This window comes from Eleutherodactylus coqui, chromosome 3, assembly GCF_035609145.1.
Source record: "Eleutherodactylus coqui strain aEleCoq1 chromosome 3, aEleCoq1.hap1, whole genome shotgun sequence".
NCBI lineage: Eukaryota > Metazoa > Chordata > Amphibia > Anura > Eleutherodactylidae > Eleutherodactylus > Eleutherodactylus coqui.
In genome coordinates, this window is record NC_089839.1 from 233533005 (window position 1) to 233550823 (window position 17819).

A 17819-nucleotide genomic window follows, 5' to 3' on the forward strand; every position below is an offset into this window, starting at 1 on the left:
AAGAAAAAAAAATTAAGAATATTTTTAAAGTTTTTAGATTAAAAAAAAAATAAAAAGCAAATTTTACTGTAAATTAAGAAATTACAGGACATTTTGCAAAATCGTACGACTGCCAACAAAAAAAATAGTTTCGGTCAGAAAACTGTTGGAAAATGTTTTTCTTTTTTTTTTTACTAAGTTAGTACAACAAGACAAGACAAAACAAAAAAAAAAAAAATATATAAATTTGGTATCATCAAACTGACCCACAAAGTTACGTAATTTTTGCTGCAGTGTGTACGCTGTAGACACAAGAATACCCTCCCCTGCCCCCCCCCCCCCCAAAATGGCAGAATTTCTTTTTAGTTTCCGTTTCACTACACTTTTAATTGTCTGAAGTTTTTCAGTACATTATTTGACACATTAAATAGTATCAGTGAAACATCTCTCTTCAAGCACAGTGTGTTGAGAAGTGGATTTTGCACTGTGGCGCTTAGCGTTCTTCCATCCATTGTGTTAACTCTGTGTAGCCAGATTGGGAAACTACAATGCTGGTGGTTTAAAAGCAAGTTGTCTTTAAAGTTGATGCATTTTGTTCACATGTTCCTTTTTAGATAAGTGTAAACCTCAGTTTTATTTCCTTTAATGTCATTATGCATGCAGGAGGTCTTGTACGGGCATAGTTTTTTTTGTTTGTTTGTTTTTCTATTGATATGCACCTAACCCACTGCTCATTTATCAGCCACTGCGCTGTTTACTTATTTTTGTTTGTTTTTATTTGAATGTATCATTACTCTTTTGAAAATCAACAAAATTCATGAGAAAGAAATAAGTTTAAACGTCTAAATGGGTTTGCATCTTTTATTTTGCAGAAACTGAAGGCTTTAAAATCGACACTATGGGGACATACCATGGAATGACACTGAAATCTGTGACTGTAAGTTTGACAGAGCTCACTTTGTATAAAAATACAATTTCAAAGGCATGTAAAAATGTGATACTGAACTTTTTTTTTTTTTTTTTTCATTTTGTATAAATGGTTACAGAGCATTATAATATGACTGCTCCCCACTCTAGCAAAACAGCTCAACATTACCTTTGTAAGAAATAAAGCTGGAGCTGCTGGGCAGGCAAGTCTTCCTCCTACAGGCACTAGGCTAAACCTAATGAGCTCAGTGCCTGCAGGAGGAGTATAGCTGTTTGGAAGAGCTTTTAGGTTGAATTCGCACACCATGGGGAAGACTCAATAACAAACTGCTCTTTACCGTGGAATTCCTTCACTGCATTACAATAAATGAATTCCGCAGTGTAAACCTACGGCATTTCCAGAACAATTGGGTTTCAAAAATCTGCACCATTGCTCTATTCACCTGCAGTGTGTGTGTTTTGTTTTTGCCCTGTAAATTAAGAGGGTTACTTAAATATGCTGTATATTGCAAGACGAAATCTGCAACTGAAATTCCGTAACAAATCCTCAATGTGTGAACTTGTCCTTATACTTGGTGTCGCCTCCTAGTGGCAGCAGCTATAAGCAAGGTCTGTGTGCCTCCAGCAACATAGAAGAGAAATGCAGTTTTCAGGCATGTAAAAACGTAATACTGAACTTAAGTTTTATATTTTGCATTTAACTGTTCCTCGGTTTCCGATTGGTGTTTTTTTTTTGTTAACCCGTTAACTACCCCTTCTGTATTTATATTGCTTGTTGTTGCTCACTAAATAATGGGACTTGTAGAAAGGACTGAACATGTGTGGAGCTATTATCACAGAGTTGCAAAATTTGACATTTCTCTCAGTCTTTAGAAAATGATGATGGTAGAATTGTGATTTTATTTTATTTTTTTTATTCTCTTCCCCCCCCCCCCCCCCCCCTCTGCATTCATATCAGCGTTAGTGGTATCAATTTAGGGCCTCAATTGCTGTATTCAATTAAAAAAACAGGCTGTGCAATTTTATCCAGTAAAATGCCATCTGGAAACTAAACAGACCCCATTATAGTCATTGGGGTCCGTTTTTAGCACGGTTCGGTCCTGTCACGTCACATGATGGATCCGTTTGGGCACTCTGTGCCACTTTACTGCTCCATAATGGAACAGGAAAACTTAAGCTAAAAGCGTTGATGTGAGCAAGCTAATTTTCACTTATTTAATTATTCCAGTCCCTTCAAATTGAGCCCATAACTTTAGTCTTAGCTAGTTTAATGATTTCTTCTTTACAAACAAATCTTGGTAGTTCAATTTAGGTAGTGGGTCATTGGATGGGAGATGGTTAGTGAGATGTGGATGACCTACATTTCTATGAGAGAAGATCCGGATTTTGTTTGCGCTGAGATTTTACAGTATGATGTTTCCAGTAAAATGGAGACTTGTATGACCACGTTCAAGAGGATTAAAGCACTGCTGAAAACAAAGCCCCCTGTTGTACCCCTCGGCCTCATCCACTCCAGGAATTCTCTTTAAAATGAACCAGACTTGAATAGGAACTGGCTTACTCATCCATGATCTCTGACACTGTCACATCTGCCTTTTCCTTTCTTGGCAGCCTGTTCTGGAAATTCAGGAGCAACATAGGCATACAAGTGTCTTTCCGTCATTTTCAGTGCTTGTGATAAGACTGCAGAATCAATTTTGTCACAACGGTCATGTTTCCCATTACTGTTAGAGGCCTGACTTCTGAAACCACTAATGATCAGGGAGAATGATGGGCCTGCAGCATTGAATTTTTTTTTTAGTGGAGACATTTTGTTTGGCCTGAAGAAGGGCATACCTAGTTGACAAGAAAAGCATGTTTAACCCTTTCCAATCTAATTTGTACCCTGGTTTTCCTAGGGGGCTTACTCTTTTTCTGCTGTTATACAACAGCGCCATATGCTGGCTAAAGCCAGTACTGCATGAGGTGACACGTTGGATAAGGTCTGACAGCAGAGAGGCTTGCAATATACAGTAAGAGAACCCTGACGGACGTCTTCCAACATCGGAGCTGTACAGCCTTAAATCATAATGTCTTCAGACGTCAGACAGTGGATTGGAGAGGGTTAAAGCTCAGTCAGACATTTTTTTTTTTGCACCCATGTGTGCAAAAAAAAAAGCGCTCCGCACATTATCAAAATGCATGTGACTGTAGCTCCATGCTCTAGGCTTTCAATGGGGCCAATACTGCTGCCCACAGCCCCATTGCCGGCAACTCCCGCAGCTTGAAATATAAGCCTTTCCCTGAAAATCATCCCTAGGTGTAGGGGGGGGGAAAAAAAATTACTCATGTAGCAGCGCTGTCCGGGCTTTGGCGCGTCTTCTCTCTTGAATACAAACACGAACAAAAAAAAACTCCAAAACACAGCAGCACTGTAGGTCATTGAACGGATGGCTAAATGTTGCAGTGTATGAACTAGATTTTTAAAAAGCAGACCACCAGAGGTTTTTTGCAGTAGTGGTCAAATGTGCCCAGTGCGATTTTAGTATAAAAGAATTCTAGAACATTTTCTGGCCTTAGAGACATTAACACTCCTGCATGTGTTAGTAAAAATCTTTAAGGGTGAAGTCAGATGAGCGCATTTTTTTTTTGCGCGCACCTATGTGCGCAAAAAAAAGCGCATCTGATAAAATAATTGGTTTCCTATGCAGTGTTCACATGTCTGTTTTTTACAGGCGCAAAATCTTTGCACCAGCAAAATAGGACATGCGTGCATTGGCGAGGTCCATCAGTGTTCAGTGGTGATTGGATTCCCTGCAGGGATGAAAGAATCCGCTGCCTGATATTGGGAAAAATAATCACCAGGACATATGGTACATTGGCGTAAAATGTGGTAATTGACTGCTACACCTGTTATGAGCAGGCATACGTTTGTGCCATGTTACACCAATTTCTGGTGCTAGTTATAGTAAATCTGTTCATCTGCATGTGGCAATTTCCCTTGGGATTAAACCCTTTTCGTTCTCTCATCACTTTTGAAAAGCAGTGAGCAGCGTAAAAAAAGAGAAAGTTGCGCATTTTGGCACATGTTTTTTTTTATGTAAACGTTTGCAACTTTTTAATGCCACAAGTGCTACAAATAGTGTCAGCCCCCCTCCCCTCCTTTGTGAAAATTCTTAGGCCTCATGTCCACGGGGAAAAATCAGATCTGCTGCGGATTTGTATCCTGGATTTGGGCTGCGGATGCACTGTAATTGTCTTTTATTTTTCATGCGGGAGATCAATTGAGCTATGTGCTCTAGGAGCTCCCGCACGCGTGATCCGCACTGAGATGGAGCATGTCCATTTTTGTTCATGCTCCAGAAATTTTTTAATTACCATCCGCAGGTATTTATCTACCCGCGGGTGGTCAATGCATTCCTATGGGGCGCGGATCCGCGTGCAGGAAAAACGCTGCGGATTTTAATTCTTATTTTCCCCGTGGACATGAGGCCTTAGAATGGCTGGGTAAGGGCTCATGTCCGCGGGTGGGTTGGAGCCTGCAGCTGAATCTGACCCTGCTTACCCGTCCAGTTCTTCTTTTTTCTGTACTTCGGATGTGTGCGGCGGAATTGCAGATGGGCTGCGGATCTAACTGCTTCCGTTGACTTCAATGGAAGCTGTCCGCGCGGGAACTGCACTGAAAAGCTGCATTCAGTGATTTGATTTCCGCATCCAAAGATTCGCCGCACGCTTTAATTCAGTTGCGGACGCCCATGTTTCCCTGTGGGCGGCTTTAACTGAGGATCATCCACGTGGACTCAGCAATTCAAATCCACCCGTGGACATTGGGCCTAACAGTGAAGTCCCTAAGTGATGTAAGCGTTTTACAGGATGGAACGGAGTATGTTAACGTAATAGAAATCCATATATACTCTCTTGCATTTGATAAGCGTTGCTGCTGCTCTTGTGTATTTTGTAATCATATTCCCTATTGCTACATGAAAATGTATAAACGGCTGCTAAATCCTGGCTGAGTGCTAGACGGATATTGTGCACATCCAATTATGTCTGGAAATCACCAGCAGCAGTGAATGCATTAGTACATCGTGGATTCAGGAGCTCCAGCAGCAAAGTGGTTGAATTGCACAGCAAAACAAAAGCCACGCTATCATTCAGTATCAGTCTCCTCTTGAGGCGGTTGCAATTTAAATAACACTGCAGATAGCTTTTAGAACCGTTGCCATGGTAATTTTTGTACCATTCCATCATGGTTTTCATCTGAGCATTTACTGTCGACTATTTTACTTTTGTTCTTTACCAACACGCACCTATCTTTCAATAAGGCCTGAATATAAAAGATCTCTGAAATCTGCTCTTTACTTACAAATGCTACCTTTTCCTCTCTCTTGGTTTCAAAAGGCCACATAAGGACGCCTTAACGACCGCCCACACGAATGTTGACGCCGATCGTTAAGGGGCCTTATTTTGATGCATCTGCCTTTTTACGGTGCTCCATCAGAAGCCTGGCATGGGTCTCCCAGTAGGCGTCTCCTATGCCAGGGGGAGCGGGTGCCCGGCTATCGGATGACCGCTCTGCACTTGCTCTAGCAGTGAGAGCTGAAGAAACCGCTGATCCCCACTCTAACTCTTTACATTCTGTGGTCAATGTGATCTGGCTACATGGGTAAAATACACAGTGAATACACTAATATATAAGATGGAGAGATAGATTTGTATAGCACCCACATGTAAAATGCATTACCATATAAACCAATGGAAACAAATAAAGTTCTATGCTGTCCGTTTTACGCCCATAAAAAAAATGCGCCTGTGTGAATGAGCCCTAAATTCATGGACTCTGTTATCTCGCACTTTCGCCCTGTCTGGTATGTACATGTGCATCATTAAACTTTGATGTGAGCTATTTATCCCTATAAATAGAGATGAAATTGATGTGACTGAAGCCGCTTTCACCACTGCATTAGGCCTCAGTTCAGGGTGTCCAGCTCTCTGATCCATTTTTGGAGGAGAGAAACTGATATAAAATGGAAAAAAACTTTTTTTTTTTTTTTTCTTTTTCCTTTTGCTCATTTAATTTCAGTGGGGCTTCAAAACAACGGAAAGACCAGTGTGGACTGCTCTATTTTTCCATAAGAAAAATGGAAACCTGATGGAATGGAAGCCATTTGGGATGGGGGTGTAGTGGGGGATTAGGTTTTTTTTTGTTTTTTTTTAATTTTTACATATCCGTTGCTCTCTTCCAAAAAATAGAGCAGAGAGACGTAAACCCTTAACTGAGCCCTGAGGTGGTTGTGGAAGCTTCCAAATTTGAAGTTGGATTTTGTTGTTAAGAGGCGAGGAAGAGCCCTCTTCCCATGTATAGGGTGATTATGGCAGTTTGTGGTTGTCTACTGTACATTTGTGATGTGTAAGGGGGGATTTCATCAGTCAGATGCACACCAGTTAGAAGCTGTGGTATGCCATCATTTCCTATAGTGGGGAAAATAACCTTTTTAGCAGAAGGTTACAGCGTACAACAAAATGATATTGATATAGGTAACCCCTTCCTACCCCATGATGTATAGATGTACGTCTCTGGTAGAAAGCAGTTAGTGCACATTGCCATACATTTTATGGTATGACTTTGATATGTTACCGTGTCAAATAACACAGTAGTAATGGGTGATCGACAGCAGCCAATCACTACTAAGTGCTGAACGACCTATTACAGTAGTCTTGCTTCGGCAATCGCGTTGTAAAATTTGACCACATAATTTAGGAAAAGGTAAAATCTGTCACGTGGCGTGTTTGCTGGCGAAGAGGTGTATGCCTTTTGTTGCAGCCTAAATAGGGTCATCCTCGCAAGCAGACTATCAACTCTGAAACCCTGATAAGATGTCCCTCGGCTGTCATTGCAGAGGCACGGAATCTTTAATATTTGCACCTCCCAGCAAGCAAAAATGGTACGGTCTCTAGCTGGTCATTTGATGCTGAGCTGATGCATCATGGGATAGCAAGCACCGCACAGAAAAAGCAGGATAAGGGCTCATGCCCACGAGTGTCACAGGATACACCCACAGATTTACGCCGCAGGAGTACCACGATTAAAAACAGAGTGCCTGCTGGTGATTCGCGGATTTCCGCGGTCTCCAGTAATGCTATATTAATGGAGACCACCCGCTGCGTAAATCTGCGGCAAATAGGACACGCTGCTGCGGAAATCCACAGTAAAATTCCGCATGTGAGCATTGGCAGGCAGAAAGCTATATGGTTCATTAGAACCCAATAGCTGCGGAATTTCCGCACAAATTTCCACCATGGGAAATGCAGTAGAAATCCGTCCGTGGGCATTCACCCTAAATGTAAAAATGAAGATATCTGATATGTATTAGATTTAGATTTAATGGGGACACAGATTAATCGCTCTGCCCAACAATTTAACTTCCCAAACTTCTAAGCTTTCCAGTTGGACCCTCGTGGGTGCAGTGGAGTTGGGCAAAACATTTTGAAGCGATCCTTGGGTTTATACTTTGCAGTGATAATGTGTAGTGCCAACCATGTGATGACCACGATTATAACAGTTTACATAAAATATGGCCCCTAATATACACCATTTCAGCGCCTAGGCACGCACGCCCAAAAATTGCATTTTCATAGATGAGTCCCTGGTACGCTTTTGAAGGGAAGCTTCACTTGCACGAATACCTGCGAAGCAGAGAGGGCAGGGTATGACGTGAAAATGTAGAAGTTGTGCTGGAATATCTTGAGCTGTGCACATAGATTTCGGATATATGAAAGGAAGGAAACCATAATCTACCTGAATCATTTTTATGCCAGCATGTGGCACCATAGGACAATATCAGAAACCTCCCTGTTTGTTCAAATACTCGGAAGAGGTGAGAACGAGGCACTATGCAGAAGAAACTGTGTCAAGTTTAAAGAGTGGCACTCTTACAATGGGCACTATACATGGCCATGGCAGCAGCTCATCCCAGTGTCGGGTACTATTGCATGAGCAGCCCTGGACCAATAGAAAACGCCCAAGCTGCCATGTATGTAAGCCTATTTAAGCTGTGCCTGTGATTAGGTTTAGTAGGCTAGTGTTAAACTTGCAAGTTTTGCAGTATACTGAATCTTTAGTATTTTTTTTTCTTTTTGGTCCCCATAGGGAACTCGGCTAAAGTTAAATACAATTTTTTTTAAATAACAACTAAATGCTAATAAAACCCTCTTCCTGTGTTTCCCACAAAACAATCTAAGCTATCAAACAAACCCAATTGTTATCACTGCATTGGTAAATCCTATTAATAATCCCACACTGTATCAAAAAAATCTACACCATGTCAAATTTGTTTACAAAAATCGCTTGAAAAAAGAACCATAATATTTCTGTATTGCTATCATTTTTAGATGCATACACCCCACAAACATGCCGTCACACAGGCCTTTCATAAAATAAACTTATAGGACTCAGAATATGGCAAGCTTTTCTAGTTTCCTTCAAAGTGGTTGTGTTTTTTTTTTTTTTTTTTAAAGCATGCTGACTAAAGATGAGCGAACACCAAAATGTTCGGGTTCGCGTTATTCGAAACGAACTTCCCGCGATGTTCGGGTGTTCGTTTTGAATAACGAACCCCATTGAAGTCAATGGGCGACCGGACCATTTTTGTATTTCGCCGATGCTCGCTAAGGTTTTCATGTGTGAAAATCTTGGCAATTCAAGAAAATGATGGGAACGACACAGCAAGTTCTCCTCTGCCACAGCTGTAACAGCTGTGGCAGAGAAGAACGATGTTAGCCCATTGAATTCAATGGAGCCGTCAATACAGCCGACTCCACTGAATGCAATGGGCTGCCGGCGATCGCGGGATGAATTGTCGGAAAGGGGTTAAATATATAAGCCCTTTCCTGCAATTCATCCAGAAATGTGTAAAAATAAAAAATATATATATATACTCACGTGGTGCCGGCAGACGGAGTTCAGCGCGGCAGGCTGCAGTTCTCCTGAACTGCTCTGAACAGCTGTGAGTAGTATTCATGAGTGGGTGTGAGTGAGGGCTGGCCTCTGATTGGTCAGGCTGTGACCATTCAGAGGCATCTTATTCAGCAGGCGGGGATTTTAAATCCCCGGCTGCTGAATACTACTCACAGCTGTTCAGAGCAGTTCAGGAGAACTGCAGCCTGCCGCGCTGAACTCCGTTTGCCGGCACCAAGTGAGTATATATATATTTTTTATTTTTACACATTTCTGGATGAATTGCAGGAAAGGGCTTATATATTTAACCCCTTTCCGACAATTCATCCCGCGATCGCCGGCAGCCCATTGCATTCAGTGGAGTCGGCTGTATTGACGGCTCCATTGAATTCAATGGGCTAACATCGTTCTTCTCTGCCACAGCTGTTACAGCTGTGGCAGAGAAGAAGGATTTGTCTTCTATATGTTCTCAATGGGGTTGGCGCTGCTGCCGCCGGCCCCATTGAGCGCATATAGAAAAGATTTCTCAGGGAAGAAAGTTAAAGTAACCCGAACATCCGAACATCGTGTGGTGTTCGTTACGAGTAACGAGCATCCCGAACACCCTAATATTCGCCCGAGCATCAAGCTCGGACGAGTACGTTCGCTCATCTCTAATGCTGACCCATAAAATGAAAGATTAGCTTTGCTTTTTTCTTAACCACACCATGAACTCCGTTAAAGCAAAAATTGTAACTCCTAAAAAGGCAAGAATGAAAAAAAAAAAGAAAATCTGGTTGGTAGTTAAAGGGTGAATGGGGTGGTTTTTCCTACATGCATCACTTTCATATTTTCTGTTCTGAAATACTGTGTTCTGTTTTTACATGACCCATGGGCTCTCTGGCAATGAGGCCTGATTATGTCAGTTGCCTCTCGGGGTCCTACAGCCTATTACGCAGTGAATAGAATACACTGATTTTCAATGGGTTCCTTCACAGCTGCATATTTTTCACGTGACTTTCGGTCACATGAAAGAAAAGCGAGCCGTTATTACACACCGAAATAGCCCGTTGAAATCGAGGTGCGTGAATCTGCGTATTCGCTGCATATTTACGCACAAGATAAACATTATAATTCTGGAGATTTTTGCCACACACAAAAAAAAATACCGCATCCTGGTGTTATCTGTAGGTTTCTAGGAAAATATGTAAGACCACAAACACTGTTTTTAGTTTTTGTGTTTCTTGATTCACTTATTGGGGGCGTTCCCTGCCAAATCGCAGTATACTCTGGGTCTGCCTTCTTTTCCCCTCCTTTTTTTTTTCCTTTTGTTCCTTGTGTTTTCCAATAGGCTCCTCCTATAGGGGGGGGGCATCTCTGTGATCAAAAAATGCCTACTACCAAAAGTCTGTGTAAGATTCAGGCATCACTGGGGGGAAAAAAAATAAAAACTGCAGAAAATACATTTTTTTTTTTTTGGGCAGAGGCTTCTATACAGGAAACAGAATTCCTAAAAAGTGTATGAAAAAATGTGAATTAGGACAAAAATCGCCATTCCAAAAAAATGCCACTCTAAGACTTTTTATACATTTTTAGTTAAGAAAAAAAAAAAATGTAAAAAATAAATAAAGGCCACCAAAAAGTGTGAGAGCGAAGTCTTCAGAGCCCTTTACATGGGCTGATGATCATCCAAATGAGGTTTGTTCCTGATTATTGCCCCGTGTAAACAAGGTGGCAGTCGGCCAACAAGTGAGCAAACGCATATTTGTTGGCTAATTGCATTCTCTATGCGGGTCAAATAATCTTTCTGCGTCACAGCCCTCCATGTACACGGGGAACGGACTGCCAACAATATGCAAGCTGTATGAGGCCTGGGAGATCATATTGGGGATTGTCCTTCACCCGCATGCAGCTTGTAACATTCTGTAGAAAAAGCCCTTTAAACAAGTGCTGATTGACTTGTTACGTCGTTGCCAGCAAATCTGCCCACATGAAAGAATCCTTATTCAGGCTTTTGTTGGGGAGGGTTCTAGAAAACAGTGTAGGAAATGACCTATATGAATGGAGCCTCCTAGGGGTATACAGTATATACACGAGTAGCACTAACAGCGCAGTTTGCTTTCCCCTCACTTAATGATCGCTCCCCTGTCACATGATACACAGAAATTAGAATTCAATCCCTTCATCCCCAGCGATTAAAATATCTTGAAATGCGATACAGAATATGCCTGGAATTACTTATGAGCAGAGAATTGAAGTGTCTCTAAGTATAATTCTGCCCTTTTGATGGCGCGGCCCGGGCTGGGAGTCTGCAGAGTCAATTGTAGTGCAACATACACAGATACGGAGCTTTTGATATTAGAGAGAAGAGATCTGTTCATTCTGCAGTAAATGCCCCTACTGACTACGATCACCACTGCAGACCTCCTGATATGGACTGCCCTGTTGGGCACAATATCTCATCCATGTCCGCTCTCGCTAGATAACCAATTAATTAGAGTATTTGCTAACAATTACTGCAGCTTTGTCAATCTGTTCTCAAACTGTAATCTGGTATGTACATATACAGGATCTAGCAGTGATCTGCAATGGTACACAATTTGGCAAATGTGTTTTTTTTAATCTACCGATTTCCCAGCAGATGACACGGTAGCCGCCTTAAAGTGACAGCTACACGAGGGTTATCCTGAAGTTCATTGCGGTTGACAACTCGTGTTTTGATGCCGAGGTTCTCGGGGTGTAGAGTTTGTAAGCATTACGCTGGAAATGAAAAAGGATGGTTGAGCCACATGTCTCCGTTAACACTTTTATTAATTGAAAACTAGTTTTGCAATTTAACGAACATTTTGTGTAGTATAACCATTTGACCGTTTGGTAATGTGCCTTCCAGTGGAGTACTTGTGCCGTGACACCCAGACCAAACATGGGACATGGAACGCAGTAAGAACTGAAATACCACATGCAGTGATGGATGGCATTTTTGGTTAGTAAGGATGTGTAAACAATACTGGCTTCATTTTAGACTGCACATTGTTTTCAGGTATGAGAGGATTTGTCACCCTCACATTAAAAGGCACCTGCAGAAAGCAAAATGTAATAGAAGGAAGTGCAGATACATTTTAGGTGGAATTTTTTTTTTTTTTTGGTGGGAAATTTTTGTCCAATTGGCTGTTATTGGCACATAAAGTAGCAGCTGTACCACTGAAGTGTGCATGCGTGTTATTGCACAGATTAAACACAAAACATTTTTATTAAATACGAGGTTTCATTTTTTTTTTTTTTGCCTGTTTTTTTTTTTCATATAGTTTTTTTTTTATATGCTTTTTTTAAATAAAAAAATAATTTCTCATCCCATCTACAGCCCAAATACTTTTGCCACTGCACATGCTGTCATATCTGGTAATTGCACATGAAATGGTCCATAATTTTTGTTTATTTATTATTTTATTTTTTTTTTAGTGCATTTTACGATGCCGATACCTACTGGCTTTTTCCTTGGCTGCATTGGCACAGGCATTGTGCTTATTCTGTTGTAGGTGATTCCAGTATTTGATCAGTTCACCTGGCTGGAACTGATGGGAGGTAATTAGGTGACTATATTTACAGCTAGAATAGGAAACTCTCCAGTGATTGAATACAAACTCATTGGGTGGGGGCATAGGGTCAATACGCAGTTTAGCCAGGCAGATGCCAACATACACATCCTCTAAGTGTAACCGTCTAATACTCAAAGACACTTTAAATATTTTCTCCGCTAGGTCCCCTGAAAACACATAACCAGTCCCAGAACAAAACACAGGATAGCGCTCGCTTGGGTACAAGTCTGGGGACATGTACCATTTGCTGTCTTTGTTACGGTTGGGTGCATAGCCTCTCATTAAGTACCCTGTAAAGTAGTTTGTTCGTGGTGGTTGGTCAGGCTTCAGTAGTTTGTTTATCAAGTACTCGGTGTTGACAAACATGTCGCTGTCTGTCTTCATGACATACGGAACACGTGGGCAGTATGTTGCCACCCAGTTCATGCCCATAAGAGTCTTAATGGTTAGATTATAGTAAGTATCTAAATATTCTTGCTGGATGATATCGTGGTACTGCCGGCTTTCATCCACAATCGCCTGCTCGATTAACCCGTTTATCTTGGTGTGCAAACCCAACAGAAAGAGTCTTACGATATGGATGCCCGGGGCCAGGCTCTCATTCCCCCAGGTCTGTCTGATAGCCTGTCGTGCCTCAATCTGCCGTGGCTCTGCTGCAATGAGCAGTATGAGGAAAGGGGTTTTCTCTTGGCATTTTTCCGGTTCGTTGATGATATATTTGTAGTGGTATAAGTTTTGGTGACCGAAGCCCTTTTCACTGTAAATACTTCCATTGGTGCTCAGGGTATTCTCCAAGCCGGTCACCCCTTGGTGTTGCGATTCGGTGTTACTTAAATTGGATAAGGTTTGCGGTCTGAGTGTCTGAGGCATCGTATCCTTCCAGATATTCCTTAGGGAGCTGTTGGTCTCACTTTTTGTTGCTTTAAATCCACGGATCGCATGAGTCACTGGGTTTTCTTTCATTCCGACTCGGCCGGTGAATGAGTTGTGGTGATTAAAAAACAGGAACATCGCGAACAGAAACACAAGTGACAAGAGCCCAGTGAGATGGGTCCGAAAGAGAGAGCGCTTGCTATTCCAGGTCATTTTGGCAAGGCAGCAGTGACGTCTCCTCCACTGAAGCATGCTTTTGCAATCCTGATGCAGTTATACTGCTTTTGCTCCGATTCTCAGTTGGTTAATCCACTCCCACCAGGGTGGCAGTATTTAGTTGGCGGCCTGTCTTCTCCAGCATTTGTTCAACCATTTCCTAGAGGAGAACCTATAGACAAAAAGAAAGCGAATTAAGTAATACATTAGAGCTCATTAATAGCCTTACCGACTCGTCTATCCTCTTTCGAGGAAGACGTGAAGGTTTTTTGCTTTTTTTTTTAATCTATTTTTTTTCTACACCCTTCCTAATGCATGCTCATGATCGGTTCACCTCTACGATGAAGCTGAGCTGGATTGATCCCCCAATGGGTTCTACCTGCAGGTAGATTGCATCTGGCAGCAGTATGCAATATATTAGTAGTGTCTGATAGATTTGCAGTATTTTCAGTGAAATGCAGGCGATGTAGCAGAAGATGACAACTTTTAAAAGGTTGACTGGAGCTGCAATGTCCCGGTCACACCTCACCATTTCGCTTGCGTTCTCCAATGGACATTGTATTTAAAACCTCAATGAGAAGTTGTTGCTGTCAAAACTAATTTTCACAGTTCAGTAACTAGAATGTGAAGTCTATTTTCAATTACGGCGCTCGCATCCACAATTATTGAGCATGTACCGGGTAAGCAGTTGGTGTTCTCTAGTTTTTAATTTGAGATTGGTATAAATTAATATTGGCCTGCTTCTTATCTGCCCTCGCCAAATGTTAAAATACTTGATTAATGCGTTAACAGTCTTGATTTCTCCACTAGGTGGAGCTAGAGCCCTATAGATTACATGCAGCTGTCTAGCTGTTGGGCGCTCTAGAGCGAGAACACCGTAGTGCCTGGGAGTATGAATTCTGTTTAACCAGTGCCTGAAATGAACTGCACTCTGCATAGGGGTCTATAAACAACTTTCCCCTGAAATATTGCTGTCTAGTTCCTGTGACGGCGAGAGGCCCTTAAACACGCAATATCCAGAAAGCCTTCAGTCGTGCACTATCTAATCAAATCTTGCTTTTTGAATTTTTTTCAACTTTTATTGCACCACATAAAATGTATTAAGGGACTATAAAGAGGTATAGAGATTTCATGTTGAAGACCTAAAGCACCTGTTTACCCATGCATCACTAAATGGCAAATCAATGGAAAACAATGCATTATGGTAATAGAAAATAAACTTTTGTGACCTGTGAAAAACTCCACCTTTTTCTAAGTAAATTTAATATAATTTTAGTAGTTGTCTAAATACTGTTAACAATCATTCATGTCTTCAGGATATTCTCCCCCCCCCCCCCCCCCCCCCACACACTTCCTTTACCACCATCAAGTTTTAAAAAAAATCGTAGAATGATTTTAGTCTGTTACTCTTGTTTTTCTGGATATGTGAATCTTATGATGCCTATTCCATATTTGCTGGATTGTGTCTGGAGTATTAGTTCTACCTACTTAATTTTGCATGCTCGTGTTTCAACTAAATACTCCAATATTACTACAGGAACGGCACAATTGTTGAAACAGGAAGGCCAAAATGACTAGTATTCCACAATTGGGTATCTTGGATGGCTTGCATCCGGTGGATAAAAATGTGTTTTTAGTCTCCACTTTCATATATTTTCTTAAGCAAAATTTCCCATTCTGGCAGCAATCTGTTTAATTCGTGTCTATAAAATATCCCTTCCGAGCCAGTAGGATTTTTTTTTTGTACTGTAAACCCATTTTCATTCGCAGCTAGCTGTGCCCAGGGCAAAGTAAGCACATTTTTATATTGGCTACACTTGCATGATTTATTGTACCCTGGTAACACCGAGGATAAATGCAATTTCTGCAGTGCGTTGCATGCAATATTTACATCACTGAAATGGAAAATAAGGACATTTCAGAACGGAATTGTCATTTCATCGGCGTGTGCGCTCATTATTCAGTGTGAGAAGGCGTAACGTGCCGAAGATGTGCTATAAATCCATGCAAAATAAGAAAAGAGATATGTAACAAAACCCCCCAAACTGTACTGGGCTGGAGATTGACTGATCTTTGCAGCTTGATTGTTCCAGTGCCGGCTGAAGATTACTTTAGATAAGGATTAAATATGACCTACTTTGTAAGGGGATTTACTTCCTCTAATATTGCCGAACTGTCTTTCTTCTCCCAGATTCCCAAATTAATATATTTTTGTCATTTTCCTCTGATCCCAGTGTAGATGGTAAAGGCACAAGTCATCTCTGCAGATAATCTGCCTATTCCCCAACCAGGCCATACAAATCTATACTAAAAGAATAGAATTCAGAAGAAATAGGGTAACATACCTTTTTTTATGATTTTTATGAACAAATTCACCGTGTTTCATACACCTATTGAGAATAGTTTTGGCACGTAATCATTTGGGGTAGGGGTGGGGGGGTGAGAAGAAATTGAACATGCGCACTTGCATCAAAAATCTCCCTTCTGTGTATGTTTCTGCCTACTGACCGTCTGTAAGTGGCTTGCCCTCTTTGCTGATCCAGTCATGGACATTCTGTATATTCCTTCATCAGGAGGGTGAAAACATTCCCAGCGTTCGCCGTCTCCGCTCAGAGATGGTCTGGCAGCTCCCTCTGCATTCACAGATCATTCCTTTTGTCCCTAATGCAGCATTCAACCGTCTGTATCCATGCCAGTGCCGACTGATCCCAGCAGCATTGAAGAAAACGCCAAAAGAACATAGTAGTCCTGTTTAAATGAAATAGTAGAGAGGATTTACCTCCTTCTCTTGTTGCCAGGCAGCTTCTGCAGACGACGGAGCTTGCAGGGGGAGGGATGTGGTGTAGAGAATGGAGGCAGCTTCCCAGGCTGCTGCTGCTGCTGCTGCCTCCTCTCTCGGAGGCAGTGGTTTATATGTGGGCTTTGACAGATGCTGTCTTCTGACCAAGCAGAATTCAACGTCACAGCCTGGATCAAGCTCACGTGACACTTTGCATTCATCGCTCCTGCTCTGGAGGCAGGCAGCATCTAGCCTTTTTTTTTTATATATACCTAGGATGATTATTTCTGAGACCGTTTTGGGATTCCTGCTCCTATAAAGCAGCCATGTTTAAAGTTTTCTACATTAGATCGTGTGTTGATCAGGGGCATTAAGTAAAGCTGTTCTGTGTGCCGCCATTCTCATCATGCTGATTTCCTTCCATGCTCTGTGACTGACATGCTGCAGTATTTATGCTGCCGGAGGCCTGAACACACAACACACGGCTGGCTATGGAGGCTCTTGCCGGCTGTGGTCACCACTACAGTCCGCTTGATGTTCGTTGATCTGCGCAGTAACTTTTTAAATCCGTCAAATTGTGTTAATTCACAGCAAATCTATTTCAGGTTTCACCCGTTGGAGATTGTGTCATTTATACTTTTCCGTACGTTGTTCTCTGTTAACGCTCTGTTGAGCAAGAAGTTGGGATGGGAAAGCCGGCCCGATATCGCACTTGGTAACGTGCGTTTAACCGGCGCATGCGAGGCATTTTTTTTTTTTTAAATCAAAAGCTCCTTGCATCACTTCTGTGAATTCGCAATCCTCCAGCGCTTGTTTCATGCGCATCGGATGATTGGCAAGTGTTTTCCATTGAGTTCAATGTGCGTGACTGTCCAATTGAGAACAATTCGTTCCGAGGGGCATTGAAAAATAGGACATCCAGCAATTTTCTATCTTTTTTTTTTTTACCTTGCAGAAACGCTGTGAGAGAAAACATCGCTCATATATATATGACTAACTCCATTTAACCCATTAAAGACCAGGTGCTGTAAATTTACGGCGCCTGGTCCCGGGTTTAAAACCCAACCGTATGTAAAATTATGGCGGGGATTAAAGCTTCCTGCTTCTGCAATCAATCAGAAGCAGGACGGATTATCAGCTGTTAGTCAAAGCTGATAACCCGTAGGAGGAGGGAGAAGTCGGTTTTAACCTTTTCTGCCTCCTCCTTTCTTCAGTACACAGCGCTCAATGAACGATATGTACTAAAAGGGAAAGTGGAAGTGTTTCTTCCACTACGGAAGCCTGGGGATCACGTGACTGCTGGGATTCCCTGCTGCAGCAGAGCTACTGGGTCCCAGCAGACCCTGATCAGCTCTGCCAGTGACTATTGTCACTACAGGGGATGTTTTTCCCTGTAACTGTGGCTCCTACGGATGCCCCAACTACAGTGGGAAAGTGTCAAATAAAAAAGAAAAAGTGAATGTCCCCCAGAGGTCTTATGACGTCATGGGGGACATATAGTAAAAAAAACACAAATACATACATGAGTAAAAAA

At 41.8% G+C, this 17819-nt stretch overlaps 2 protein-coding genes across 3 annotated transcripts in view; one reads left to right on the plus strand and one right to left on the minus strand.

Annotated features, from left to right (window-relative positions):
• Positions 1–17819, plus strand: part of CDC73 (cell division cycle 73) — a 71002-nt gene that overhangs the window by 24759 nt on the left and 28424 nt on the right. The window contains exon 10 of the mRNA XM_066597112.1: positions 852–916. Coding sequence (XP_066453209.1) covers positions 852–916 — 65 coding nt within the window. The remainder of the gene's footprint in view (positions 1–851; positions 917–17819) is intronic.
• Positions 11614–16398, minus strand: B3GALT2 (beta-1,3-galactosyltransferase 2). 2 transcript variants are annotated; one of them, XM_066597111.1, is made up of 2 exons: positions 16286–16398; positions 11614–13678 (listed from the first exon to the last, which is right to left on the minus strand). In XM_066597111.1, the coding sequence occupies exon 2, from the start codon at positions 13540–13542 to the stop codon at positions 12277–12279; it is 1266 nt and encodes a 421-aa protein (XP_066453208.1). In that variant the 5' UTR covers positions 13543–13678; positions 16286–16398; the 3' UTR covers positions 11614–12276. The 2 variants fall into 2 exon arrangements, with proteins under 2 accessions (XP_066453208.1, XP_066453207.1); XM_066597110.1 differs by having other exon boundaries at positions 16015–16398.

Coding starts and splice junctions, on each gene's coding strand:
- B3GALT2 (XM_066597111.1), bottom strand. CDS start 13,542: ATGCTTCAGTGGAGGAGACGTCACTGCTGCCTTGCCAAAATGACCTGG.